The sequence below is a fragment of the Talaromyces marneffei genome, chromosome 6, assembly GCF_009556855.1.
Source record: "Talaromyces marneffei chromosome 6, complete sequence".
NCBI lineage: Eukaryota > Fungi > Ascomycota > Eurotiomycetes > Eurotiales > Trichocomaceae > Talaromyces > Talaromyces marneffei.
In genome coordinates this window covers 427,577-454,455 of record NC_072353.1, presented here as the reverse complement: position 1 = coordinate 454,455, position 26,879 = coordinate 427,577, and the positions used below count along the sequence as shown (strand labels likewise).

The 26,879-nt window shown below is 47.1% G+C and overlaps 10 protein-coding genes and 2 non-coding genes across 12 annotated transcripts; 6 read left to right on the top strand and 6 right to left on the bottom strand.

The window, feature by feature from the left end:
* Positions 1–97: 97 nt before the first annotated feature.
* EYB26_007675 (uncharacterized protein) lies at positions 98–1,288 on the bottom strand (the record flags this gene model as incomplete). The annotated part of the gene is made up of 2 exons (XM_054266936.1): positions 98–1,084; positions 1,157–1,288. The coding sequence occupies 2 exons, from the start codon at positions 1,286–1,288 to the stop codon at positions 98–100; spliced, it is 1,119 nt and encodes a 372-aa protein (XP_054122911.1).
* Positions 1,289–2,329: 1,041 nt separating this feature from the next.
* EYB26_007674 lies at positions 2,330–2,401 on the bottom strand. The gene has a single exon. It is a non-coding gene; the product is annotated as a tRNA-Pro (tRNA).
* Positions 2,402–3,374: 973 nt separating this feature from the next.
* EYB26_007673 (uncharacterized protein) lies at positions 3,375–3,758 on the top strand (the record flags this gene model as incomplete). The annotated part of the gene is made up of 3 exons (XM_054266935.1): positions 3,375–3,402; positions 3,456–3,576; positions 3,635–3,758. 3 exons carry the CDS (start codon positions 3,375–3,377, stop codon positions 3,756–3,758), a joined length of 273 nt encoding a protein of 90 aa, XP_054122910.1.
* Positions 3,759–4,504: 746 nt separating this feature from the next.
* Positions 4,505–4,576, top strand: EYB26_007672. Its single transcript has one exon. It is a non-coding gene; the product is annotated as a tRNA-Pro (tRNA).
* Positions 4,577–6,656: 2,080 nt separating this feature from the next.
* Positions 6,657–8,601, top strand: EYB26_007671 (uncharacterized protein; the record flags this gene model as incomplete). The annotated part of the gene is made up of 3 exons (XM_054266934.1): positions 6,657–7,091; positions 7,146–7,493; positions 7,552–8,601. The coding sequence occupies 3 exons, from the start codon at positions 6,657–6,659 to the stop codon at positions 8,599–8,601; spliced, it is 1,833 nt and encodes a 610-aa protein (XP_054122909.1).
* Positions 8,602–8,847: 246 nt separating this feature from the next.
* Positions 8,848–11,660, bottom strand: EYB26_007670 (uncharacterized protein; the record flags this gene model as incomplete). Its single annotated transcript, XM_054266933.1, has 2 exons — positions 8,848–11,307; positions 11,367–11,660. 2 exons carry the CDS (start codon positions 11,658–11,660, stop codon positions 8,848–8,850), a joined length of 2,754 nt encoding a protein of 917 aa, XP_054122908.1.
* A 167-nt stretch (positions 11,661–11,827) lies between these two features.
* Positions 11,828–13,134, top strand: EYB26_007669 (uncharacterized protein; the record flags this gene model as incomplete). Its single annotated transcript, XM_054266932.1, has 5 exons — positions 11,828–11,870; positions 11,926–12,048; positions 12,100–12,160; positions 12,219–12,355; positions 12,410–13,134. The coding sequence occupies 5 exons, from the start codon at positions 11,828–11,830 to the stop codon at positions 13,132–13,134; spliced, it is 1,089 nt and encodes a 362-aa protein (XP_054122907.1).
* Positions 13,135–13,234: 100 nt separating this feature from the next.
* Positions 13,235–15,670, bottom strand: EYB26_007668 (uncharacterized protein; the record flags this gene model as incomplete). The annotated part of the gene is made up of 8 exons (XM_054266931.1): positions 13,235–14,234; positions 14,284–14,396; positions 14,444–14,717; positions 14,776–14,915; positions 14,962–15,196; positions 15,248–15,321; positions 15,372–15,578; positions 15,632–15,670. The coding sequence occupies 8 exons, from the start codon at positions 15,668–15,670 to the stop codon at positions 13,235–13,237; spliced, it is 2,082 nt and encodes a 693-aa protein (XP_054122906.1).
* A 231-nt stretch (positions 15,671–15,901) lies between these two features.
* On the top strand, positions 15,902–18,499 carry EYB26_007667 (uncharacterized protein; the record flags this gene model as incomplete). Its single annotated transcript, XM_054266930.1, has 1 exon — positions 15,902–18,499. One exon carries the CDS (start codon positions 15,902–15,904, stop codon positions 18,497–18,499), a length of 2,598 nt encoding a protein of 865 aa, XP_054122905.1.
* Positions 18,500–18,733: 234 nt separating this feature from the next.
* EYB26_007666 (uncharacterized protein) lies at positions 18,734–19,819 on the bottom strand (the record flags this gene model as incomplete). The annotated part of the gene is made up of 4 exons (XM_054266929.1): positions 18,734–19,084; positions 19,147–19,460; positions 19,520–19,631; positions 19,706–19,819. 4 exons carry the CDS (start codon positions 19,817–19,819, stop codon positions 18,734–18,736), a joined length of 891 nt encoding a protein of 296 aa, XP_054122904.1.
* Positions 19,820–20,105: 286 nt separating this feature from the next.
* Positions 20,106–25,122, bottom strand: EYB26_007665 (uncharacterized protein; the record flags this gene model as incomplete). Its single annotated transcript, XM_054266928.1, has 3 exons — positions 20,106–20,527; positions 20,584–22,995; positions 23,049–25,122. The coding sequence occupies 3 exons, from the start codon at positions 25,120–25,122 to the stop codon at positions 20,106–20,108; spliced, it is 4,908 nt and encodes a 1,635-aa protein (XP_054122903.1).
* Positions 25,123–26,261: 1,139 nt separating this feature from the next.
* EYB26_007664 (uncharacterized protein) lies at positions 26,262–26,728 on the top strand (the record flags this gene model as incomplete). The annotated part of the gene is made up of 3 exons (XM_054266927.1): positions 26,262–26,420; positions 26,474–26,600; positions 26,670–26,728. 3 exons carry the CDS (start codon positions 26,262–26,264, stop codon positions 26,726–26,728), a joined length of 345 nt encoding a protein of 114 aa, XP_054122902.1.
* Between the last annotated feature and the right edge of the window lie 151 nt (positions 26,729–26,879).

Genomic DNA, 26,879 nt, shown 5'->3' with positions numbered 1-26,879 from the left:
AATTGTAATTCTGTCCGGTAACTATGATATAAATGGGTATAATCTAATTCTATCAGTACATACATCATAACTTCATGAAATTTTGTAAAAATGGCTATCAATCATGATCCTCCTCCGTAACACCAGGGCAACCCTCCATCTCCGCAGAGTCATACCGATACTTGCACCAGAAACAATACCAGTACTTTTCTCGCATATACATAACCAGTCTCGACAACTTCTCCGAGCTGGGCAATGCATCGAACTCATTCAGCTCTACATCTTCTTCGGCCTCTTCGTCTGAATCAAGACTCTGCTCCACGAACGCAATGCCCTCCCCCTCTTTCGCATCTTGCTGTATCGCATGCGGCTCGTCGCCATCATCCTCGGAGTTGAATTTCGGTAACCTCGGCTTCGGAAAATGCGACCGTGTCTCTGACATATTCGACAACGAATCCTCGAACACCATCCGAGCCAATTTCTCCCTTTCGCGTTCCAGCCTCTCGCGCAAAAGTCCTCTATACAACACATTCACCTCTTTCAACGGCTTTTCTTTCCTGCCTTTCACTTTCTTCTCCTGCTCTTGTTCGGCCTGGTCATGATCGGCCTCTAATTTCTCCAAAACCTTCTGCGCGCCCACCACCAACCCTTCGCACCGTCTCTCCTCTCTTTCAGCGCGCATCCGATCCCGATACTCGCCTTCCTCCGCTTTCGCCTTTTTGCTGACGTGATCCGTCTCCTGGCGGAATTTGCGTTTTTTCTCTCGGTCAAGCCCGATGCCACCGCGGTCCTCTTTTATGATTAGCCGTAAGGGTTCGGCGCGAGATTGGATCCAGGCCGTTTTTTCGTTTTTTTCGTTTGCGGTCGTCTCAGGTGGGGTTTGCTCTTCCCCATTTCCTTCAGCTGTAAGAGGAAGAGGTGGTGGTGGCGCGGGGGGGGGCGACCTCCTCCCCAACCTATCCCCCGCTTTGAATCCCAACTTGGCCATCATCTGAAACCCCTTATTCGAGGGATGTAGCACACTCTCATTGAGCGCATTTTCGCGTCGCGCGGCTTCGGCAGCGGCCCGTTCGGCTTTGGAGGGGATGCGTGCTTTTGCTTCTGACTGTACCAGATGATCAGTACGGAAATATATTGTCGATAAGAAGAAGAAGAAGAAGAATAAAGAAGGACTGACCTCGCGCTGTTTCCGGAGCTTGCGCTGCGTGAGTGTTTCGCGTTGTTGGGTTGGGGGTTCTTGGATTATCATTGACATGTAGTCTTCTTCTTCGTCGTCGTCATTGTTCTGGGGCTTGTTATTTGGTGGCATGATGCCTAGACTGCTGTCGTGTAAAGCTGTGGATGTGCGGGGTATGCACGTAGTAAATCTGGAGTAAAGGAAGGTCGTATGGAGAAAGTCAGTTGTTCCTGGTCACAATGAAATTCATGGATCCACTTGGGCTAGTCTGTTTCAGGATTAGTCTGTATCCTGAATAGGAAATGAGCTTAATTTTCGTCAATTATCTCTCATTTGTTTCGCTTTCAGGATAACTATGGACATTAGATGTCGAAGATGTATTAAATTATGCTAGTTTTTCATGAAGTAGCTGTGTTGAGCTGGGTTAATTTGCTCTCTCTGTAATCCATGCTCAAAACGGATCGAAACCCTATCTACAAGCCCTAACTGTTCTCATCCTAGAAAATGTATCTCTTACTTCGCCTTCACAATACCGTTCTCCGTGTCCCCCGTACAGCTGATCATATTCCTCTATGGGCATCTTTACCGGGATACCGATACTGGCGTCTGCGCGATCCATGGAATCCGTCACACCGTACGCTTTGCTTTGTTATGAACAATAACCCAGCACGAGTCCCGGGAGTTGTGTTTTGCGACTTCGGCGCCGTTGGGCATTTTCTTTTCTTCTATTGCTCCGGGCCAATGCTAATTTGAGTATTTAGATATGTAGCATATAGGTGACTCCTTCCTAGTGATGCCGCGGGAGACCTCGAGGTATACACTATGCAAGCTGGGGAAATATCCGCCATTGTTTGTATTAAACAGGGGTACCTTTCTTAGCTGTTTATCACCTAGCTAGTTCTAATGCTGCCGACGCTAAATGAGACGAGCTTAGACCAATGGATCAATGCTATTTACAGTAAGTGTTAGTTGGATAATGGAATTGATAGGCCTACTACGTATGTAGATCAAACTAGGAATCCGCTTGCGCTCGGATGATATCATTTTTGTCCAATAGGTCCAGTCCGTATTGGGGCTAAAAAATTAGACAAGCGATGATATTTGCCCATCCAACTACGCAAGATTAATACGATGTACCAAAAAATTATCCAAATAAAAAAATGCAAAAAGAAAGGGGCTAACTGGGAATCGAACCCAGGACCACTCCCACCCTAAGGGAGTATCGTACCACTAGACCATCAGCCCGCGATGTAAAAAGTGAACAGATTTGCCACTATATTATATTTGCAACACTTCGGATTAAAGCAGGCCTACCTATAGTTAACGGAGCGAAACATAGGTGAAACGGGGACAGGGCCCTTGAATCATGCATGTACTTCTGTAGTTAAGGGGACTGGCTCCGGGATCTAAACCCCTCTGGACAAGGCACTAGTCTCCATTCCCATGCCTAATGATGCCCGGGTATTGGCAGTTAGTTCCAAGATCTTCAGGGGCCGTCAACTACGTATATGGTAAGAGCTCCCTATATAACCTAGGGTTACTTTGCCGGCAGTGCTGAGAAATGTCTAACGTTGCAGGCGGCGCATTGGTGATTATTGCTGCGGTTGTTTTGAACTTTTTCTGTGCTCTTGAAATGAGACAAAGTCAGGCTAAAGCAGTGCTGATCAATTTCTAAGTTTATTGCCTTCTAATCAGGTTCTCCGTTTTTCAATGCACATCCTGGCATGGTAGTCTTTGGCGCGCTGGTGCCTGTTGCATTGCACCATTTTACTGATGACTCGCGGTTGACAAGTCCCTGTGTTTTTCTTGGCCTCACAGCGGCACTTGCCCTTGGAGAACTCGTATGTCTCTCTCTAGGCAGACATATGGGGCGCAGGGGAATGTCCATGTCCCTCTTTGGGACGCGCTCGGTACTCTTGGTGTTTTCTCGGTCCCCGCGATCGTCACTTCTTCTTTTTCTCGGGCTTTCAGTGGTCTTCCTCAGCCACGATGCCGCGTTCAGTCCTCCCGAAGCTGATGAAGGCTCGTCTTTGTGGGCAAGTTGTTCAGTTACCCTATCCCTATGGTGCGGTTCTCATTGCATGGTGTATGGAGAGAATCGCAGCTCAAGTAATCGATGCTTCTTTAATGCCATCTTCTGGTCGAATTTCGACGACCAGTTTTACACTTGACCTGATCGCACTAGCCTGCAGTAACACTATCTTGCTACTGAATTCAGATGGTTGCAGGCATCTTGTTTACTAGAAGTAAGCAGTGATTTTTCTATTCGTTGGCGGACTCCGAGACTTATCAATCCCAGATGACTCCCAGAATAGTGCGCCATTCAGCTCGATGGAAACATACATGCGCTTCTCTGGATATATTGATGTCTCTTTCTGTTGGTTTCCCTCAAATTTGAGTCCTTTAATCTATAAAGCAAGGTACGTTCTGGTAGCAGGGTCATATTAAAACGTCCCAATCTGTTACTAAAAAGGGTAGTATCAAATTATCGGAAAATTTGGATCTACTTGAAAAATCTGAGAATATACCGCATTGTATTGTGCTTTCTGGTCTAGGTACTTGTTTCAAAGCCAAACGGGGTCAGGATACGAAGCCTGGATAGTCTTATCTCTGACCGGGCTTATTTTACCGCCGAATCAGGACAGCACTTATTATCCCTCGGTGTTTCTAATAAGATCTACTTCGAATCATTGAAGTGGCTGAGCAAACCTTGGTTTCGGACTCGTTGTCGAAAAGGAAAGAAAGAAAAAAAGAAAACAGACTTGAGTTCAACTTAGACTGGGTCTTTGATTCTGTAATCTTGTCACTACCAGCGTTCTGCAAAGTCCATGTCATTTCGTCTTCGACTCGTCTTGTATGGACTCTTGTACGAGCATCGTGTGGTTGAAATTGTGGCCTGGTGGCTATCTAGACCATTGTATTGTGTGAATATGTACTTTTTCTGGCTGTATTGGTTGGTGTGCATGGTAAAACTACCGTTTGAATGAATACGCCCATCTAAGAAGGCGGGATAACTAGACTAGCGCTAGGTATTGATGTCTTCCCGCTCACGGATATATATAACCATAGGTTAGGCCGTAGCTTGCAAGCACCACGAAGTCGAACATGTAGGATGAGTATCATGGCCCCAGTATCGGGGATTATCTGTTGTTGCGCTCGTGTTCTTGCACCCATGGGTGACATGACCCTTCTACTCTACATGAACTGGTAATTCATGCTCTGCTCGTAAAAGACAATCCTTATGTTTAGGTCTGATCCAGCCCTAACTTAATGTAAGACACTCCCGGTAGTGCTTGCAGCTTTCGTTTGATTGATAAACTTGAAAATCGACCCGCCGTCAACACACACGGGCTGATGGTCTAGTGGTACGATACTCCCTTAGGGTGGGAGTGGTCCTGGGTTCGATTCCCAGTTAGCCCCATTTCTTTTTGCATTTTTTTATATACATCCGATGAAAAGAAAATGAATATTGATCAATCGAGTATTTCGAGCGCCAATGACAAGAGCTGGGTTAGTTGTTATCTGGTCAATCACTGACTCTTTTTGTACCGAATCAGGGCTACAGACCTAGAACCTGTATGGCTATTCAAGAAGCATCATGATGATTTATAATGCTAGACAAAACAATCGTGCACGTTTCATGTAACTGTCAGAACCTGGTCTTATCCACACAATGGTTTTATGATTGTCTGGCGGTAGCAGATTGTAACCGCTAGCAACATCAGCTCCATACAAGTCCGTACACCAGACCATGTACCCAAGTAGAGTCTAGACACCATAGACCGTGGGAAACTGGGTATTATATACTCCGTAGTTACTGGTTAGTGATTCAGTGCGTAAAATTACCCCACTATCAATTTTCGTTGGCATGCATCACCGGCTTTTGCGAGTACAACAGAGAGTACGTGTACTATGTAGCCTCCACGTGCACGGCTTGGCCCACCAAAGACTAATGCTCATGTAGCCCACAGTTACTACAGAGCACAGAATCGCAAATTCAGTATACTGAACCCACTACAGTATATAGTAAAGCCCAGACAGTGCACAACTTCCCAGACTCGCCAAGACGTTTTGCTCTGCACGGCGGCGATTTTGCCTGACGCTCGGAGTCAAAATGAAGCGCCGCTAGCACGATCGGTCATCAAAGCATGTTTCGGCGAGTATACACTACTAGTCACGTGGTACGTAGTATACAGTAATAGCACCTCACGAGGCTCAAACAAAAGAGTGAAAATATTTTAATATTCCCATATTGCCAGACCAGATTGGCCAATTAGCATCAACGCATTCCTCATCCGTAGCCCACGTGGGCTAAATTCGGGTAATCTTTCCTCTGGGCGTGTAAATATACGTGTAAATATACCAAATCTCGCAAGCAGTGGCTGAAATTGTCTGATTTGGGGTGGATTAATTCCGCCACTTATTCTTATTTCCTACCTGGCACTGGCACTGTATGTACAGACGGAGTACTCCGTACCCTACTGCGGGACGGGCGTGCTATGTAGTAGTTATGTACTCTGTAACTTATTTGACGCAGGCGTTACGGTTACACCCACCCAGTCGGTACATGGTCGGGATGTACTCTGTAATATCCGCCATGCACTCCGAGCATTCCAGCTCATTCTCAGCTAGAGAGTTAGCTGATATCGCTACTACTACGTAGTATATAGTTAGTAGTACTTGCACGCGTAATCGGCAGCCAACCAAAAGCCAGGCACCAACATGATCCGAGAATAGTACACGGGAAAGGAACCACTGAGTGCAAGGAGTCCAGCCATATCAAGCTTTTTAGGGCTTTTAGTAGGGATGGCGTCGTCTTAGGAAAGGTTAGCTCAACTTAGCGGATGGTCTGGCCTCCTCTGCTAATCTGTTTCTGGCACGTCGCGTATTGTGAACTTCACTTAGCTTTCAGACTATGCTTGACGAGGGCTAGTCTTGTTGGAAATTCTTTTTAGAATTGAGGCGAAGCAGCTGTCATTCATATCATATGTAGTTAAGAAAGGAATTTCCGGCCATGGGGGTGCTCTTCATCTCTAAATGCGATTTTCTTCTCTTCGATGATATACATTCACATGCTTAGAGCTCTCGCATTGCCGATTACTCCCCGCCTTTGAGTGCTACACGACTAATTCCAGTCCTCCTCCGACTTGTCCGAACCTAGCGATCCCTTTGACATCCAAAACCAGCAGCTCTATTTACAACTGCGCCTGACATTTTTTCTTGGGTCGTGCTACCAGACTATTTGATTCATTCTTCAATCATTTCCTTCATCTCAACCCCTCACTTTCCTCATTTGCTCCATACTGTTGATCTTTCTCCATGCATATTCCCCGAATAATTTGATCGCGTGCACGAGTCACTCCGTGCATCCATACTCACGCGGACATTTTGATGTTCTGATCAGGCAATGAAAAGGTTTATCCGCCGGAAAATCTAAGCAACGCAGGGGAGGAGTTTCTAGTACATGCCAAAGCGCTGGTCTCCAAACAAAAAAAATAAAATGGACAAACAAAAGGGCCCGGATTCCCTCCCTTCGACGGATGGGGAAGGAGACAAACAAGAAGGCAGCGGTCGGCGCGCAAGATATTTGACTGAAATAAGGTCGCTGCTTCCCTTTTTCAATAACAAGAATAAAAGCGAAGTCTCGAAAAAGAGAAGGATATATCGTTATGCAGCTATCGCAATGGTTGTCTTGGCCATTATTGCACTCGCATTAGGGTTCGGCCTGTCCGCGCGCGCCACCAAGAACAAGAACAACCACAGCGAACGCGACGATATCGTGCAATTGGATTATTCCTTGTACAAAGGATACAAACAGGATAATGGCGTTTCGTCCTGGAAGGGAATGCGGTATGCGGCGCCGCCAACTGGGAGTTTGAGGTTTGCTGGGCCACAGGATCCCCTGGTTCAGTTTGATGTGCAGGATGCTACTTCGGTATGTCCTTTCGTCGCATCTACTTTTAGATCCTCTCGTACTGACTGTGGCTAGCATGGTGCGTTGTGCATCTCAACTGGTGCTTATCCCACCCCCAACAATCAGTCTGAGGACTGTCTGTATGTAGACGTCTATGCGCCGACGAATGCGACCAACTCCACCCCCCTGCCGGTGTTTGTCTGGATTCAAGGCGGCGGGTTCAATGGGTTGGCCAATGCCAATTATGACGGGACCGGATTGATTGAAGCATCCGAATTCAATATCGTGGTTGTCACATTCAACTATCGCGTGGGCCCATATGGGTTCCTGGCTTCGCGAGAAGTTGAGCAGAGCGGATCCTTGAATAATGGACTTAAGGATATGATCAAGTTGCTGCAATGGGTCCACAAGTATATTGCCCAGGTACATTCTCTTCCTCCCTACGATGCATCCAAAAAAAGAGAAGCTAAAATGTCTATAGTTCGGCGGTGATCCTACCCACGTCACGATCGGCGGCGACAGCGCCGGTGCAGGCGCCATCACTCTCCTTCTCTCAGCCTACGGCGGCAGCAACCAACTGGACGGCCTCTTTCACGCCGCCGTCGCTGAGTCGCAATCCTTTGGCCCTCAACTAACCGTCTCCGAGTCACAATTCCAATTCGACAATCTGACCGAACGCACCGGTTGCGCGGACAGCATGCACCCCTTGAAATGTCTACGAAATCTCGACATCAACGCCCTCCAAAAAGAGAATAAAGAAATCCCATACCCATCAGGTGTCCTCTCACCATTATACCCTTACGGACCTACCATCGACAACAATCTCGTGTCTAACTACACCATCTCCCTATTCGGTGAAGGTAAATTCATGAAAATCCCCGTTATATTCGGCGATGATACCAACGAAGGCACCGTCTTTACACCCCATAACACATCCACCGTCGCACGCGCGGATGAGTTTCTCTCTGATAACTTTCCCTTCTTGAATGAGACCGAACTCTCGACCATAAATTCAATGTACATGTCCTCACCAGACGACCCTGTTTACTCCGGCGCCGGTAAATACTGGCAAGGCGTCTCCAATGCCTATGGCGAAATGCGCTATATATGTCCGGGCATATATCTCACGACGGCATATAACAACGACTCAACCACGCGCAACACAATCTGGAATTATCACTACGCCGTCCTGGATTCTACAGCCAACAGCACCGGTTACGGGACACGACATACAATCGAAGTCAACGCGATCTGGGGACCGGACTACGTCGGTTCAAGCTCAGCACCGAAATCGTATTCGACGACGAATGAAAATATTGTCCCGCTTATGCAGGGGTATTGGACGAGTTTTATACGCTCGTATAACCCCAATACGTACCGGGCGGCAGGGGCGCCGGAATGGAAAGTTTGGGGTGATGGCGGGGAGAGGTTGTTTATTAGGACGAATGATACCCATATGGAATCCGTGCCGAGTGAGCAGTTGAGTAGATGTAGGACACTGGCGGGGCTAGCGGTTTGGAATCATCAATGATACCCTGAGGGCACCTCGACATCGATGGATGGAGTTTTGTGTGTTTGTTTTTTTTTATTGCTTTGTATATATTGATTGCATTTTGAAGCGCGATGGGAATAGATACGGCTGGCGCCCGGATGATACCAGTACTTAACGCCATATTTTTTTTACAGTTTGATTGAATGACATGTCCAAACTTTTATTGAAATACCTGGTAATATGCACGCCCGACAGCTATATACACCTTGCCAGACCAAAAGTAAACTACTTCTTCCCCTGCCTCCACTTCTTTTCCCTCTCATAAGCCTTCGCCTCCCGTCCTTCCTCGCCCTGAATCTCCGCAATAAGTCGTCTATACTTCTTTTCGTATGCTGCGTCCTTCTCCTTCTTTTCCTTGAGTTGTTCGCGTGCAACAAAGTTTGCATCTTTGCGTAACTCGCGCATTGCGCCCTTGCGTTCCCGCTTGTGCTCGGCCTTGAGTTTGGCGAGTTCGGCGCGCTCGCGGTTCGGGTCGTAGTGTTTGTCTGGGTTGAAGTCTTCTTCGAATTTGGGGATGGATTGTTTGATGGCCAGTGGCCGGTGGTTGTGGAGGAGTAAGGGACGGCGGGTGTGTTGAGATTGGGTTGAAGAGGTTTTGAGTTTGTGCAGGGTGGTGGTTATTTGGGTTGATAGTGGTGATGATGACTTGGTAAAAGATTTCTTGAGATGTTGGAGGATGGGTTTGGCGGATGTGAATATTTCGATATAGGCGGATTTGTCGGCCCATAGATCGGCGGCTGCGTCTAGTAATGACACAAAGGTACTGATAAGGCTGATCTTCAAGTCTTCGGATGATGCTTTCGCGTCCTCGGCAACGACGTCCCAGAAGCTGATCTTGCGAATTTCACTGCTGGTCGATGAGGACTCAAGTCGCAGTGATTCCTTCGAGTCGCGCAACAAGACAAATCCTACTTGTTGTGTGGCTGGTGTCGGCGAAAGAAGACATATTGCACTGAGACAGTAGTTCATAAATTCGGGCATGTATCGTTTTGCGAGAGTTTGATACTCCAGTGATAACGCAGCGAGATATGCTCCTGTCGCCAGATCAGACGTGTTGTTAACGGCACTCTGACCGAGATACCGCGCAATACACAGATTTGCAGGCGTCACAACTGGATGGAAGTGATCCGACGTCGGGAAAATAGTCATCACTCCTGTCAATAAGACCAAATCTCCCGGAAGTAGATTCAAAGGTCGCTCAACTGCCATCTCGCGAAGATGATTCCGGAACGCATGAGCCACCGGTTCGCTGTTAGTCTTGGCCATGGAGTGAATGTGTCGGAGGAGGTTTTCGATGATATTGAATGATATCGAACCAGTTTGATTGGCCATATAAACCACATGATCAACAATGACTTTTGAAAAAACACCGAGTTTCGATTTGTTGTCGCTGTGAAGTCGAGGGTGATACAAAGCTCGAATTCTCTGAACAATCACCGGTATATCTTTGGCAGTTACATCTTTCAAGATGGCGAGAAATTCGTCGTGACTCTGAGGGCAGGGATATGTATATGCCAGTCCATCGTCGGTCTTTCCAGTTGGCACGTTCTTACTACCAGACTCCGTTCCAACCAAATTCTTGAGCGACTTGCTAAACTCATCATCCATGAGCCCTTCGTCCTCGCTCTCCATCTCAGAATCTTCCATCTCCTCATCACTTTCAATAAACGAGAGGTTTTCATCCGAATCCATATCGACAAGGTCATCATCGATTATGAAGTCATCCTCGTCCTCAACATCAAGCTCACGGCGAGCTTCTGTTTCCACCGCCGAGGTCAAACCAAACGCCTTGGCATCATCGGGTATAAAATCAGCTCCTTCATCCTCCACCAGCTCATCATCGGCACCTCCAGCCTCAGACTCGCTATCTTCATCACCGCGCATACGTCGCAGTCTCTCCAACTCCAACCGTTTCAGCCTCTCCGCTTCTTCTTGTGCCTTCTCCTCTTCAGTCTTTGTGCGATCCGTAGGTGCCGATCTCTTATCAAAAGCCATTTGTTTGAGTCGCTTGTCATATTCAACATCTGCTTCAGCCCTATCCTTGCCATTCAAAAGAGCGGCCCGATCCGGGTTCATTATCGCAGCGTCCTCCCTTGGCGGCTCAGGGGTCTTTGGTGGGGGTTTGACACCACGCATAAGCTCAAAGATTTCCGGCAGACCCTTGTCAAGCTCCGCTCGCAAGTCATCATCATCTTCCTTGGCCTTTTGTCGCTCGTACTTGTACAGCTTCGACTTGGCGATGACTTCCTTCATCACCTCGGCTTTGGTCTTTTTTCGCAGCGGCTCCGTTTCATCAGCCTCGTCATCATCTTCAGAAGCCATCCCATCCATATCATCCACCTCGTCCTCGACAGCTGCGGCGCGTTTTCGCTTTCGACTCGACTCCTCGTCATCAGAGGATTCTCCGCCGTTAATATCATTCTCAGCAAAATCGTCGCCGTTGAGATTGATAGCATCGCCAAACGACAATGACCGTCCGCCGTGGGTCAACTCTAATTCTTCATCGTCATCTTCCTCTAAGTTGAACAAATTCTCTTTGCGCATTTTCCTCTGACTTTCGCGGGCGAATCGTTCTGCTGCTCTTTCTTCCGGTGTCATTGTAGGATCGTTTTCACCGAATCGCCTGTCCATGATACCGCCAGTCTTGTTGCGCGAGTGTAATTCCTTGAGCAAAGTTTCTCGTCTCTAATCATCGTTAGTCTCTTTTACTTGCGCTTTGAGGGTTTCTTCCGAGAATGACTTACTCTCTCCTCTCCCAAAGACTTCGTAACACCAGGCCTAGAATAATTCCCCGCCTTCGACGAGCCATCCCTCGTCGTAACATCAAATTTTGCATTCCGTGACGGCGCCTTTATCTCAAATGGATTGAATTGTTCTCGAATCTTTGCCAACGCCGCATTTCGCTGAATGCGAGATTGGCGTGCCTTGGCGCCGCCGTCTTTCTCATCTTGATGACGTTGCTTTTTTGACTGCTGTTGTCGGATGACTCCGCTGTCTCGAAGAGAAGCTTTCAGTTGCTTCAATTGAGAGGGCGGCATTTTGCCGTGTGGTGATGTTTGATAGTTTGATTCGAGAAATCTAGGTTGATCTAATCGAGAAGGAAAAATTTATGTTCACCGCCTTGTTGCGGGAACATAATTCTGCCACTTTCTCTTTATCTCCGTCAATCTCCTAGTAGCTCTCTCATCATTACTTTGTATTGACAATGGCTCCTCGTTCGGACAATTCGATATTATGGCTTGTCCTAGGTATTATTATGCAGATCCCCCCAGTCTAGATAATTTACTAATTTATAGTCGATAGGTCTATCATTAGGCTTTGTAGCCGCTCGCCGTATCGTCCGCGATCTATATGAAGTCCGCGAGTTGACAGAGATTACTCGACCTGATAATGATGATAATGCAATCAGTAAGGGCACTGAAGATGGTATGAATATAAATACATACAAATAAAACCAGTGCTTATTCAATATAACAGCTCTCAAGCTCGAAACGCTCCAAAAACTGACTGAGAGCCCGAGTTATGAGCTCCGCGGAGCGTATGTCTTCATTCCGCTCGGCAACAATGACGAATATTGTATGCTGACAGTGTTATAGATCTCTTCGAATAATTTCAGAGCGCGCCACGAAGGAGCCTTCCTGGGACATATTACTAGAAGACTTGACAAGTAAAAACAAACAGCAACGGAATCGAGCTCTGGACGCCATTCATTTCCTATTTGCCAGTCGCGCATGTCAGTATAACGACCCTACGATATTTCATATACTAACTTCTCTTTTCTGTACAGTATCCCGCGTCACTCTCTCACCTCGAGTAAGAGATATATCCACCTACAAAGCAATCGTCGACTGTCTCTGCAACTTCCTCGATGAGCACACCACCGAATACATAACCACCGACTCCCCCATCCTACCCAAAACAAGGCCACCAGGCGAAAAGAAATTGCTGGAAACACTCAATATCCTCCTCGTTCAAGATATACCCGCCGCCCTAGAAGCCGGTATTGTCAGTCGGTGGCTCTCGAAATACCCATTTCCTTGCTACCGTAACTGTGACGACGCTAATGGGACAAACGGGAATGATGGCAATAATAATGTCCACAAATATCGTCAGAAAGATATATATTGGCTTATGAAGATGTACTGGCCGGACGATACCTTGATGAGCTCGATTATTACGACCCTTGTCAGCGCGCCAGATGGAATCCGACAATTGCGCAAATACGGGCTTATGGGTAGCATGATCGAAGAAAGCCACGACCTAGATGACAATGGCGATGATGACGATGATGATGATGGCGCTCACGATGATGAAGACGCGGATAGTGATGTGTGGATGATAAATGGCGAGAGTACAGCGGGGAGAAGTTGGGCGCCGGAGCGTTTGACATTGCCCGACGAGAGTCTTGAGGAGCAAGTTCTTAGGAGACGGAGGCGAGAGGCTATGGTTTTTAGTGAGGATGGAGGGCCGATTGGGAGGGAGAATATTATACAGCCTCCTATTGAAGACTAATGCCTTCTGTCTCTTTATATATGTATTATAGTGATGCCCAATGTATGATGTTACGAGCAAAAATATTAGATACTGTTGCCTATCTCTGCTTCACGACAGTTTATAAACCCTTCCAGGCCGACTTGCTAACATGGTCAACCTTCTTGCGACTGGGCTTCATCATACCCAAAGTCTTCAACTCAGACATGGCGCGATAGAACAACATCAATGCTGACCGCTCATCTCTTTCAGTCTCGTGACCGTCACCGCAAATAATGGTGGAAAAAGCCTTCCACAAATCGAATACGTTGACCAAGGATCCTGATTCGAGGTAAAGCTGATATAAAAGAGCAGTTTCAGGCTGTCGGGCAGACAGGTTTCCACCTTCGCTCCGATCATGCTCGGATGATGCGGATGCTAGGTAGTCGAATGGCGTAGACAAGGCACGCTCAATGCAGAATCTCGTGCGTGGCGCAAATGTGTCTCGTAACGGGTTTCGGAGGTCGAATACAAACACTTCGTGCAGGAAGAGGTCTTGAGGATTGGTCAGTTTCGAAGTCAGGCTTGTCTCGAGCTCTTCAATGAACTTTTCAATTAGCTCGGTATAAGCGGACTCGACGCCGGAAATCTTCTTTCTGGTTTTGGTGAGGTTCACTTTGTCTTTGACAATGGTTGTTTTGACGCTGGTGTTTTGATCATCATGTTTGCTATGTAGTGGTTCATCTGAACTGTGTGTAGCCAGTAATCTCTGGAGCTCTTCTTCGTAGTGGTCAATATCCACAAGCGGAGCTGACATATCATTTTCTCGAAGAACAGTCAAGATTGCTTTTAGACTATCTGAGTCCATTTTCTGCAAATGACTCAATAGGTCTTTGATGGTGACCGAATTGCTTAGATCTCCAGAGACACCGCGGATGTACAAATCCGTATTGCTGTTCATTTTGCTGAGTTCCAGCATGGTCTGGAGTGATCGTAGCGTATTCATTGTATTGAAAAGTTCTTTCATCTGGGTGACTCCGTTTTCCACAGACTCGTGCACTTGCTTCAAAAGGGCGTCGTCATCAAGTAAAAGGGCGCGGACAGACTCTGCCTCGCCCTCGTCAATTGATTGTTCGCAAAAACTAGCATCTGTCAGCCGATGAACTCGATTCTAGGCATTTGAGATCACACCTTCTAAAGGACTTCAAATTTCGAATAGCCTCGCACAACTCTTTCTGTTTCAAACTGGGAGACGAAAGTAGATTGCTGAGAGGATTAGCAAAAAAATGCGACATGTATGCATACTTTGTCCATTAGCAGAGCTCAAGGTCATTCGAAAACAAGCACATACCTTGACCTCACGAATAAATCCTTCCGGACTTTGAAAGTGATCCCGGGCCTTCTCAATCAGAGATGTACTCAGATAAGGACCGAGCCATAGTTTTGTATCAGGACCAGTCTGCAACGTTTCGTAGATACGATCAATAGCACCCTCAGCCTCATGAATTTCAAACTGTTTGCCATGCAGTAAAGCCACGGTAGAGCGAGGTAGCCGACCTTCGAAGAGTTCAACAGACGTTGAAATACCGAACAGGAGAACAAGTGGTATCCGATCAACCCAAGAACTAGAGAAATAAGCTCTCTAATTCAGTAGAACTCAATGCATAAAGAATGAAGGTTTACCTGAGTAATGAAAGAAGGTCATTCAGTACGCTAGAATCGAATGCCTCGCTATCTCGAAATGCTAACACCAATGACTTCGACCCTTGGCTTAGCACATACTGATATAAGACATTCAAGTCATATGGCAGCATCCGAGGCCCCTATCAACCGTCAGTCATGTTTCACCTCATAACTTGCACAACTTACAGATTTATCCGTAAATAAATTCTGGTATGCATCATTTCCAGATGTACTTGTGACAGCAGTTCTGATGATTGTCTTCAACACTGCTTTCAGATTCGGAGCATCACCCGATTCCAACAAAATTACTTGGCCACATTTCTCGGTGGTCAAACGCCGGTGTAGTATGTCTAAAAGTCTTGGAAGAGCCGATACATTCGATCCGATGGTGATGAGCGACGTAGGGATGCATCCGCCGTAACTGTATGTTAATTAGTTGTGACTCAAGGCCATGTCAGTATGCTTGACTTACGCCTCCGGTGATGCCGTTTTCACAAAAGAAGTAATGTCCTCAAGGATTCCAGAGTCAAGTTCCTCCATCACTTTCTATACAGTCGTTAGATATTGTTAAATTATAAGGTCGAATTTTAATTGACCTTGCATCGTTCTTCCTGGGAGGACCATAGTTCTTTGAATGCTGCCTTTCTTCCATCCACCAGTTCCGCCGATTCTTTCCCGTTAAGCAGTGGAACAAAAACTTGCGATTGAATATTTTGGTGCGGCTTATTCTCATTGCTCGTAGACACTTTGCGCCTTTTCGAGGACCGTTCGCCGTTGTCGGTAGGATGGTAGACGTAAATACCCTAGGGATGAGCGATTAGCACACAGCTATGAAAAATGAAGATGGTTTTCATACTAAATCCTCACCGCCTCCAATTTCATCATCCAAATCCATCTTCGCTTCAAGAAACGGCAAACCTGGTGTATATTAAATCGAGAAACTGTTTGATCAAGCTCTCGACGCGAACGCGGAGACCCAGAAGCTCCGCGGAATTTATGGAGCTAAACCATAATTGGCCCAGAATTTTGCAATCTCGGTCAACACCTCCATCAATTCTATCATACCTCACAACTTCAACCTACATTTATCCGTTTTCCCAGCAAATGGCATGAATCTCTATCCTTCATGCTCCGTCAGCTAATCCAGGGAGCTGGGCGATTGCACTACCAGGCTGGCTCCTTTAAGTTTTCCATCGCAAAGACACCGGTCTCACTTCGCTCGTTCTCCGCCACCACATCGCAAGCCATCCGATATGGCGGACCAAACGACAAAGTTCGCATCTTCGAGCAGCCTTCAAGGTCGAGTACTAAGAGAATCGAGATAGATCCGGATGCTGAAGCCGCCGATGAGCGAAAAGAGTTGGAAATCGAGTTGACAAAGTTGGACACGGAACTAGAAGAGCTCAAAAGGGGTCCGTTTACTGAAGATGGCCCATTCATACAGAGCTTGCCAGAGAAAGATCGAGCTGTCGCTATTGAGGCCATACGAAAATTTGAGGCTAAACATGGCAAAGACAGCGGTAACTTCGACCTTGGGCAGATATTCGACAAGGAACTGGATGATATGATCAAGGAAGAATTCGAGCAGATGGCCAAGGAAGAAGAAGATATTTTTGACCCTACGAAGCCTCTAGAATCGGATTCTCCTGAAGGCGATTTATCGCCTATGCATCCTTACGAACTTCGATTCCACAAGCAACTTGAACTACATTTGGACGAGTCTGAGAGAGCAAGCATTAAGGAACTTTGGAAATGGTATCAACGATGTAGAGATTCTATTCCATCTTTTTTACAGAATCTGGAACCGGAAATATGTCAGTTATTGTGGAAGATACAGCTGCGCCAAACAGCGCTTCCCACTCGTATGGCCCATGTACGAACGCTCGTCGAAGACTTCAATTCAGTCGGGAAGGGACTTTTGCCTAATCAAGTCCTTGAATATATTGATGTACTGCATGACGGGGGCGATATTGAAGAAGCGTTGCAGCTATGGGAAGAATCGCAGGCGATTATCAGTCAAGGAGAGGGCGATATTGATGCCTACTGGAGTACAGGCGTCCGGCTATTTGCGGCACATGGCGATCCACAGAGAGCTCAAGACATTGCATTTGCGTTTTTGACAAGTGATGGAAGCCGAAATGCTCGCATACTTATCCCAATAGCCACGGCATGGACAAAGCAACCCGATTCTCAGGCTGCTACAAAAGCATGGGCCATATACCTTCAACTCAAGACTTTATTGGGTTCCGATATGAAAATGGAAGACTACGATATACTAAGTACTTCATTTTTGAACGATGGCAAAATCAGCCTTGCCTTAGCTGTTTTCAAAGATATGATGATCACAGGGAAAGATCCGGCGAACGATTCTACAGCAATTTTCCAGAGAGCTATCGGTCTTACGGGCCGTTTACGGCAATCGAACATTAAGGAGGAAGTTGTTAACAAAATATCCCTGTCCGCTCTTACTTTCCTACCTCGTCGGTTGCAAAACAAATTCTTCTACGCTAGTTGGATGAAGAAGCTTATTGGCATGGGTGAAGTTGACTCTGCTGCGGCTGTTGTCGAACTCATGTTCGAGAGAGGCGTGAGACCAGATGCAATCCATCTGAATGGCATAATCGGAGGTTGGCTCCGAAATGGAAGCCCTTCGTCTAGAGACAAGGCTGAACAGCTCGGTTGGTCCATGATTCAACACCGGATTGATACTGTGTGGAGTAGGATACGACATTCAGCAGAGTTGACGAAGCCGTCTGTGCCCGAGCTCCCAGCTGATAGCCGTGTGCCGAAATTCCTGAAGAGAAAGCTTCCTCCTGCAAACATTGAGACATTTTCGATCCTGCTTCTTCATTACACGCGTCGCGGAGACGATGACATGGTCAAATATTTGAATAAATGTCTCGGAGATGCACAAATCCGACCCAACTCCTACTATATGAACCATCTTTTATACGCCGAACTTCGCAAGCAGCGAATCAATAGTCTCTGGGAGAAGTTTCAACTTTTGGCTAGAGAAGTAGCCCCTGACCTAGAGACTTTTGCCTGTCTGTGGGACTGCGGCAAACTTCAATACGATCGGTTCCGAACAGCATACGCTACGAAGTTTCCCGAAGTGCGTCAACTTTTTGCAATCATGATGCGGTGGTATTCCACTCTCGATGCACGAAAGCAGACCATTACCCGAGAAGAATTTTCAAGAGAACTCTACGACCAAATCATCCTCTGTTTCTGTCTCTCGAAAGACTTGTGTGGGACTTTAGTTGCGCTCTATGTAATGAGGGATCTATTCAAAATATACCCAGACGAAGGCACAGCCCGCATGCTGATACTACAAATTGCTCGAATAGCTGGAAATATCAACATTGATGACAAGGTCGGCCCTCCAGACACTTCAAGGAGATCTCGGGTCCGAGCACGACGACGCCTGTCTACCACACCACAATCAAAAGAGAACATTGAACAAGTTAAAAACATCCTCGCTACTCTACAAACTAAAAAGGCATCAATACTCCAGGCCCAGGGTATTGATGTCGAGCACCTCGGCGAACAAGACCGGAAGCAATACCAATTAGAGATTCTGAGTGAACTTCTTGTCATGGTGATTGAGCGCACCGTCGTTGTCCCCGCTGGTTCGGATCAAGTGAAAACTCAGATTGTTGCTACCATACAGGAGATGGGGGTTCCAAATTTGGCGATTCGATTTAATCATCAGTCGCTGCAGTGATCGACCTTTTATAAAGATGCCTTATATTCGAATGTACATTATTTTCAGGATACCTCCTTTCTAGATCTGATAATATAGAGACTTTAGTTCAAGGGTAAAAAGAACTATGCAATGAATTCCTGTAAAAGACACCGCTACAAACGCCGTAATGTCACATACCCAGACTCCCTCCTAAGAAGTCATTTTACATAGTGAAACGAAACATGAAGAAAAAGTCGAATTCCATACAAACATCTATTTCTTGCCCTTCTTCTTCTTCTTAACACTGCTCGTTCCACTGTTGACTTTGGGTACTTCGGCCTCCACTAAAACACCATCATCATCACTGACAGCTGTTACTGACGGTGCAGCCGGTGCCGCAACCACAGGGGCAGCAGGAGTGGAAGTGGTAGTGGTATCCTTCTCAGCATCCAACTCCTTCATAAACCCCTCCTGAATCTCCAACCTCCGTTTCGTCCACCATTCCACCTCCTCGCTGACCTTGGACTGATACTCGTCGATCCGTTGACGGAAGAGGTTGTTCTGATCCATTTCGCGCGCGGATTGGAAGATGAATTGGCCCCAGTTTGGGGCGTAGGCATTTGCCTGAACACCCTTTTAGCATCTACCGTGGTTTGAGGGGAATATTGGGGGGAACATGGACTAACCTCGCGAACAACATCACGCACCTCCTCCTCCATCTCCTTTTCTGCCCTCAGGAAGCGCTGCCACAGATCATCGCCTACGCTGCCTCGTTGCAGCAATAGGGACAGAGCTTGTTTCTGGTCTCGGATGGCGATGACACGTTTTATATCTTCTGCGGCGCGACGGAGGAGTGCGGCTTTGAGGACGGTTTCGGGGACGGCTGTGGTTTTTTTTTCCTTTCCTGCTGCTGCTGCCGGTTGCTCGAGGTGTAAGAGGGAGAAGTAGATGTCTCGTTGGAGGTGGGATGGGAACCATGGTGCGAGGGAGAGGGCTCTTGCTGTTTTTCACATTAGCATTAAGGCTAGGCGCAATCAAACTGAGAGGAAGGAGGCATACCTGATTTCCGTTTACGATATAGCGAGGAAAAGGTAGCGAGAGATCCGATTAGAATGCCTAGGTAGGCGAACGGTATCGCGAGGCTGACCCAGTCAACCATTTTGGGTGCCGACTGTCGTGGTCAGTACGATGAGTGCAAGGTTGCTGGGCTTCTTCAATCAAAAAGAGAAAAGAAATTATGCGCACAGTGCAGTGTTTATAAAGGCGTATGTACTGTTGGTGTCGAAAGTTGAAGGTGTAGAATGGACATGGAATTATTGCCCCAGTTATGTTGATCAACGGAGCGATGTGAACTCCCATTGGCCAACATGCGGGAAAGGCCAGCCTGGTTCTTTCTTAGGGTTATTAGGGTTAATATTCTACATATGTGATTGCACCTTTGTTAACAATATCATAGTACAAATTTACATCTAAGCAACGCTTCAAACACCACATGCAATTAATACAGGATAAGAACAGAACAAAACATGCAACCACATACCTCCCAAGTATAGTAATGATGCCAAATGTACAATGGAACAAAAACAGGTCACCGAGAAACCCAAAGAATAGCATAAAACAAGAATGGATAAAAGTGTGGGTCAGGTCATAGATTGTGAGGTGCGATTACTCCCCTCGAAGTTAACTGTTCCTTCGTGGGTTGGCTCATGGACATAAACTCCTGGTTTTGCTGCATGTCTTGAAACACCTCGTTGAATTCTTCCTGCAGCAAAACGGCGACTTTGGTTCTGTCCCATTCTCCGCGCTTCTTCCAGAGACAGTCCATTAAATGAGTGTTGATCTGTTCAAGTTGTTCGACTGTGCAACCGCTTGTGCGTAGTGTCAATTCTGTGCGGAGTTTGTCGATGTAGCCGTGATCAATGATAAGGCGCGGTGGCTGTTCTTCATTGTTCAAAAGAGACTTAATATCCGCTGCTGGCGCAGAGTGTTTTGGAGCAGTGCCTGGGCGTTGGAGACCACGCTGTGATTGACTTCCGTTCATATGACTGTTCTGAGAATATGGGTAATCTATACTATAGTTAGTACATTCATAAGAAAATCGTAGTTGTAGAGGAATGACTGACCTTGCTGGGTATCAGGAAGATGCTCCTCCTGAGAAATACGGTCAGGATATGAAGTCAAGTCAGGGTAATCCACTCGTGGTCCGCTTCCAGTAACAGGACTTTGTGTATGCAGATGTGGCCCTGTCGATTGATCCGTCTTCTTGTCAGATGTCGTTTGTGTTGTAGAAGCATCATTACTATAGTCGTTTGGCTGAGATCCAGGAGCCATCGGTGTCATCGGTGCCATTTGCGATAGACTCGAAATTCCCGATTCTCTTCTAATTTGAAGCGAGGGTGCGGTGTTCGAGAGTGGGTGTTTTGGCTGAGCGGATTGGCCAAAAGAACTGTTTGCTGTAAGACGACCAGAGAAATCTAGCTCATCTGAATTCGTCATGAGCGTATCTCCATCTTCTACGCGAGACTGGTCGCTCTTTGAAATATCATTTTGGTTGAGATCATCACCGCTACCACCATGAAGTCCGTTGCTTGCAGAAACAACATTTGAAAGACGCGAAGGTGTCATAGATCTAGCTCCATTGACAAACGGTTGACCTAGAACGATAGGACCCGAGGATAGACTAGAGTCGGTGTTGCCATGCGGTACATTACTGTTTGGTGGAGGCATATCGCTTGAAGGATTTTTTTTTTTAGCATGTTCAAGAGCTTCTTTCTCTCGTTCCATTTCGCGATTGTAAACAGCCTCACACTCTGCTACCAGGACAGGATCTGTCTGTTCAATACCACCGATGTCTACTTCGACATTAGTCAAGAGTTCGTTGGCACGCAGGAGACGCTCCTGATCGCCCAAAGAGCGAGCATCCTTGGCAATTCTCTTGATATCAGCCAAGAAATCCTTCGGCCTCTTGTAATAGCCATTAGATAGACGCTTCTCGATGGTCACGATTTCCAAGTTGTAGAAGAATCTACCGGTTGCAGTCTCCCTCAGACCGGGAACTCCGTGCTTATCCTCGGCTTTCTCAAAGGGCCGGAACACCGTTTGTTGTTCCGGTGGCAGATCGCTGGTAAGAATGGAAGGATCGTCCTCTTCGAACAAGTAGCGAATCTGAGAATCATCAATCACACCAGTTCTGAATCGCTTGTATTTTTTAATCTGGTCCATGATAGGCTGAATCCTGATTTTGAGGAGATTCAAGGTCTGGCGATCTTTTCTCCTTTGTGCTTTCTGTTGCTCCTTACTTAGAGGCGGTGCTGGCTTTGGCGGTGGAGGAGGTGCGACTTCAAGAGTTTCTAACCTTCTCTTTTTCCGGTTTTCTGGGTCAGGGAAATCGGGTGGGGAAGTCTTCAAATATTCCGTTATCCTGCCAAAATACTCATATCTGGCAGGCTGGCCTGGAGGCGGAAGAGTATAAATGTTCTTCTGGGAGTATCCAAAGAGCGACTTCAACATCGCTGGATCATGAGAATCTTCACCGTCTTCAAGTACTCCAAGGAGGAGAACAGGATCCGTCGGAGGAATAGAACGAAGAAGGCCATTGAAAGTAGATACCACTACTGGACCTACAGTATCATACCACGTTTGCACATTGGGAATGTAGATGACACTTGGCTTGTGACGCTTGACCTCGGCAAAAAGCTGAACAACGGTAGCTTCTGGTGATCTCGTAGAGTCGCTGAGTAGAGTGGGGAGATCAAAAGACTGAACATGTAGACCCTCAAAATGGTGAAGGACAGCGCCAGCTAGATACTGCTGTCCCATTCCCTGTAAGCCTCGAATGAGAAGGCGAGGTCTAAATATGCGAGAAGTCTCGAATTCTTGAAGCATTTGCTCTCTTTTGAAACTTACTCCGCCTTGAGGCTCTTCAAACTCAGCTTCCTCCAAGGCAGTTAGCCGTTTTGATTGAGGAAGTATGTTGGCGAGAATATGTTTGATCTCCACGAAGCGATCACGCAACAAGGGCTCGATACTTTTGGGTAATGGTGTAGCCCCTGATGATGTAGATCGTTCTGATGACGGAACAATCTTCTTGATAGAAATCATGAAGTCTTTGGGCGTGACTTCGATCGTCTTGGGGTCGATAAGTAACTTTTGACTGGATTTGTAAATCTGTGGATACTGTCTTTGCACTGCATTGAGAGCAGATTCCGTACAAAGGGCACGAAGATCAGCACCACCATAGCCCTTGGTCAACTCAGCCAATTCATCCTTTATAGGTTCTGGCAGAGGAGGATTCCAGTTCTTGGTGTGAATATCCAAAATGGCACGTCGGCCATCCTTGCTCGGTAAAGGGAAGTAGAATTCGCGATCGAATCGGCCAGGACGACGCAAAGCAGGGTCGATTGAGTCAGGTCGATTGGTGGCTCCAATAACGATGACCTGACCTCTACCATCCATACCATCCATCAAAGCTAACAGAGTAGAGACAATGGATGCATGGATCTGCTCTTGCTTGCTTGATCTCACAGGTGCAAGTCCTATGTTTAGTCAGCAAGATTGAAGTAATACGTAAAGCAGTGAAACAACATACCATCAATCTCATCAAAAAAGATGATACTAGGTTGAGTTTTGCGAGCTTCCTCAAAGAGCAACCGTAGCTGTCTTTCAGCTTCACCAACCCATTTACTTAAAGCATCGGCACCCTTCCTCATGTAGAATGTGACTTTTCGTCCTTCGGAACTGACACTTGACGCAAGAGCACGCGCCATCAATGTCTTACCAGTTCCTGGAGGTCCATGAAACAAAACTCCACGCGGCGGTACGATGTGAAAGCGCTGAAAGATCTCGGGATACAATAAAGGCAAGGCTACCATCTCTTTCAACTGGTCAATGTGACCTTGTAAACCACCCACGCTGTCGAAGTTAACGTTCGGATCGATGCCCAGAGGATCGGCATCGGCCAATGCTTGTTTATCCTTGACTTTTCCAAAGTTGGCAGGCGTTCCTGAAAGACCAGGAGCAGCGGCTTCCGCATTATGAGCTTGAGCAGGCGGCAATCCGATACCTCCAAGACCCGGGGCGAGCGCTCCTGATGCAGATGGACCACCTTTCAGCTGCATGACCTCATCGTCACTACTGTCGCTATCGACATTTGTAGTGGCCCCTGGCGCACCAGGAGGTCCCAGAATAGCGGCAGGGCCACCACCACCAAAAGGTCCCGACGTTGAGAAGAGGGTGCGCTGCCAGGCTCCGGTTGCACCACGTCCACGACGAGAAGGAGACTCGTTTACTACGAGTTCGCTCTCCTCTTCTTCAATGGGTAGGATCAAGTCTGGCCGAATGAGACGGTAATCAACATCCTTTCTACTACGACGAGGCTTGTCCTCATACGTGATGGTTTCAACGTTCCTCCTGCGACGACGTGATGGTTGCAAGTCTTGAAGCTCTTCGGCTAGCTCCTCCGCTTCATCGACGTATGCTTCGGAATCCCGTCCGCGAGACTGCGACTTTCGCGCTCGTAGACCAGGTCGTCTACCGTTGCTGCTATTATCGTCTTGCGCGGTTTGTTCCTTGCGCGGTGAGGCATTTGAGTCCGACTCAACCAAGTCGTCATCCTCGGACTCTTCTTCGCCGGGCTCAAAATCAGAACTATCATCTTGTTTACGTTGAGATGAGCGGGGGGGTTGTTTTCGGCTGCGTCTGGCTGTAGAACCATCGTCTGCTTGCGAGTCTGGCTCGATATCAGGAGACTTTTGACTCGGTCTGTTCCTTCTCCGTGTGACCGGACCTTCGTCTTCATCGTCCTCGTCCTCGCCTTCCGCTTTTGGTGCTTCATTGTCGGATTCCGGAATAACACCATCGTCGGCCATTTCAACGTCAGCATTTTCAGTGGTGTCCTTCGGTACATCATCATCGTAGTCATTTGGAGGATCACTTTCTAGGACCTCCAACTGAGATTGCTTTGTTTCGGCACTCTCATCGATGGACCTGACATTGTTTGAACCGTTTTCGTCTTCTTCTTCGATTGGTGTCGCGCCTGCCACGGTTTTCGAGGCACGGCGTGTGCTGCGAGGTGCTTGAGCTGCAGCAACAACGCCCTCCTCAATGGTTTCTACGTGCCGTCCCGAATTGGTCAATGCATAGATGTCCTCCGAAGGATCACGATTATGGCGGGTGCTGCGTCTGGTACGTTGATTTTCGTCGAGCGCGGCTTGTTTTTTTGCAGCCTGGCCGAGTTTGAGTGTAATCACGTTTCTTCGAGTTTTTGGGGGAGGTTTCGTTTCCTTTTCTTCGTCATCATCTTCATCTTCCTCTTCCTCTTCCTCCGATTGTTCCTCGTCGTCGGAGTCCTCCTTGTACAAGGGACGATTCTTAACAGCCTTTCGACGCCTGAGACCTCTTGCATTTTTCTCAACGGTACCATCGTCTTCTTCTTCCGATTCCTCATAAGAAAGTTCATCGACTTCACTTAGAAGATCATCATCCGATACGATATCGTCATCATCGGAACCGCGTCGTCGTCGTTTCTTAGCGGGCTTTGACTGCTTCTTGGACTTGCGCGATGATCTCGACGGTCGTGCGGCATGGTCGTCATAATCAGAGTCGTCAGAGTCCGATTTGTTGACTATCTCTTCGAGAGTGCGTTTCGATGAGAAGCGAGCCATCGTACTTGTGTGGATTGCTCCTTCACCCAAGTCGTGTGACGTTAATCAGACAGCATGAAACTTGGTGTCGATCCAACCAATCGACCTCAAAAATTCGAGTAGAATAGTGATATGTCACAAGAGTTGCCGAAGCTCTAAACGATCATGGTACGGCAATAGGTCGCAACTGCGAACGAGGTGTTCCGGGTAACGAAACGAATGTCGGTCTAGGGGCAAAATGCGCGTTAGGATTGCAGAATTTTCTTTTGAAAGTTACGATACAAGTTCTCATATGAATCTGTGGAGCTGTTGAGGGAGACCTGGATCCGAGCAAGTTCCCGGGATCAACAGGCGGGCACGCGAAGAAGAGGCAGGAAACATCCAGGAAATATCGCACGGAGCAATTTGTAGGGGACTTACCGACTTGGGAAGACAGCAGTCTCAGCAATGAATTGAGTTTGATACACCGACGAAGCGAAAGAATCGAGGGTCAATCCACACGCAGCGAGGACAATAGCAATGAGGAGAGTTGATTAGAATGAATGGCGGCTGGGGGGAGGACACGGGCCACATCGCGTGCACCAGCCACATTTATCACTAGTTTTCGAGAGTCTTGGCACAACAGCCGCGCTGTGCACCGCCATAACTAAGCCTGATAGGGACTAGCGCAGCATAACATCGCGGTGCCTGGCAAATGTGGCTGCCAGGTTGCTGTCCTTGATGCCACAATAGCATCGCCCTCGAAGCATTCGTCTCGGCTGCCATGTATTGTCGGGCAGGTTGCAATTATAAAATCAAGGAGATATTCAATAACGAATCTTAAATCTCCGTAAATATGACGGCTATTGTACGCTCCTGGCCTGGCCAGATCGCATCCATGGAGAGGAAGAAAGAAGGCATCAAAGCAACAAACCCCGCACGAGCATTGCAAAACAAATAGAAAATTAAAGACATGGCGGCTATCAGATTTTAAGCTGTTGGGTTCTTCCCCACCTGAGACCGAACCACCTCGACCGCGTCTATCCCAACCCAATTTCATCAAGTGCCGTGAGTGATCACGTGTTTCTTCTTCATCTAATCAACCCGTACTTGCGCTCTTTAACTTCTATAAAGCCAGGCAAGAAGAGAAATTTAATTATACAACCATGTTCTTAAGGAATATGCTCCGAATTAGTATTCCGCGCCGTCAAGCCGGTTCATCACTCTCATCAACGTTATCACAATGCACACGTCGAGGATTCACATCAGCAATACGACGATCTCAACAACAACCACCACGACCACGAGAGAAGCCAGAAAACACCACATTCAAAGAAGGCGTCGGTCACTCAACTAAACCCCATTATTATAACAAAAGCTGATTATAGAGCAGATGTCAGCATACCGCCCCTTCGGCGCACCCTTTCTCAAAGTATTTCTTGGCGCCATTTTCACATATCAAGTTATTTACTATGTATGGATGAAGCTTGAGACGAGTGAAAAGAAGTTGTTGAAGAATGGTCAGTATTCCATGTTTTTTGCTAGTATGTGACCAGGAGATTGCTGATGCTGTTGGTTGATGGGTATAGAAGAGATTAGAGGGTTGGAGAAGGAGGCTAAGCAGTTGGCTGCTAATGCGAAATCTTGATTTCTTCTTTCTATTAGATGAATTTGGATGGTTATGTGTAGTTTTATGTTGTTGTATGATTATTACCAGGTGGACTCTCTTATTTTTCTACCAGATCCTCGGAGGACAATGCGTATCCTTCTCTTTAAGACTAAATTTCTACCTACTCCCT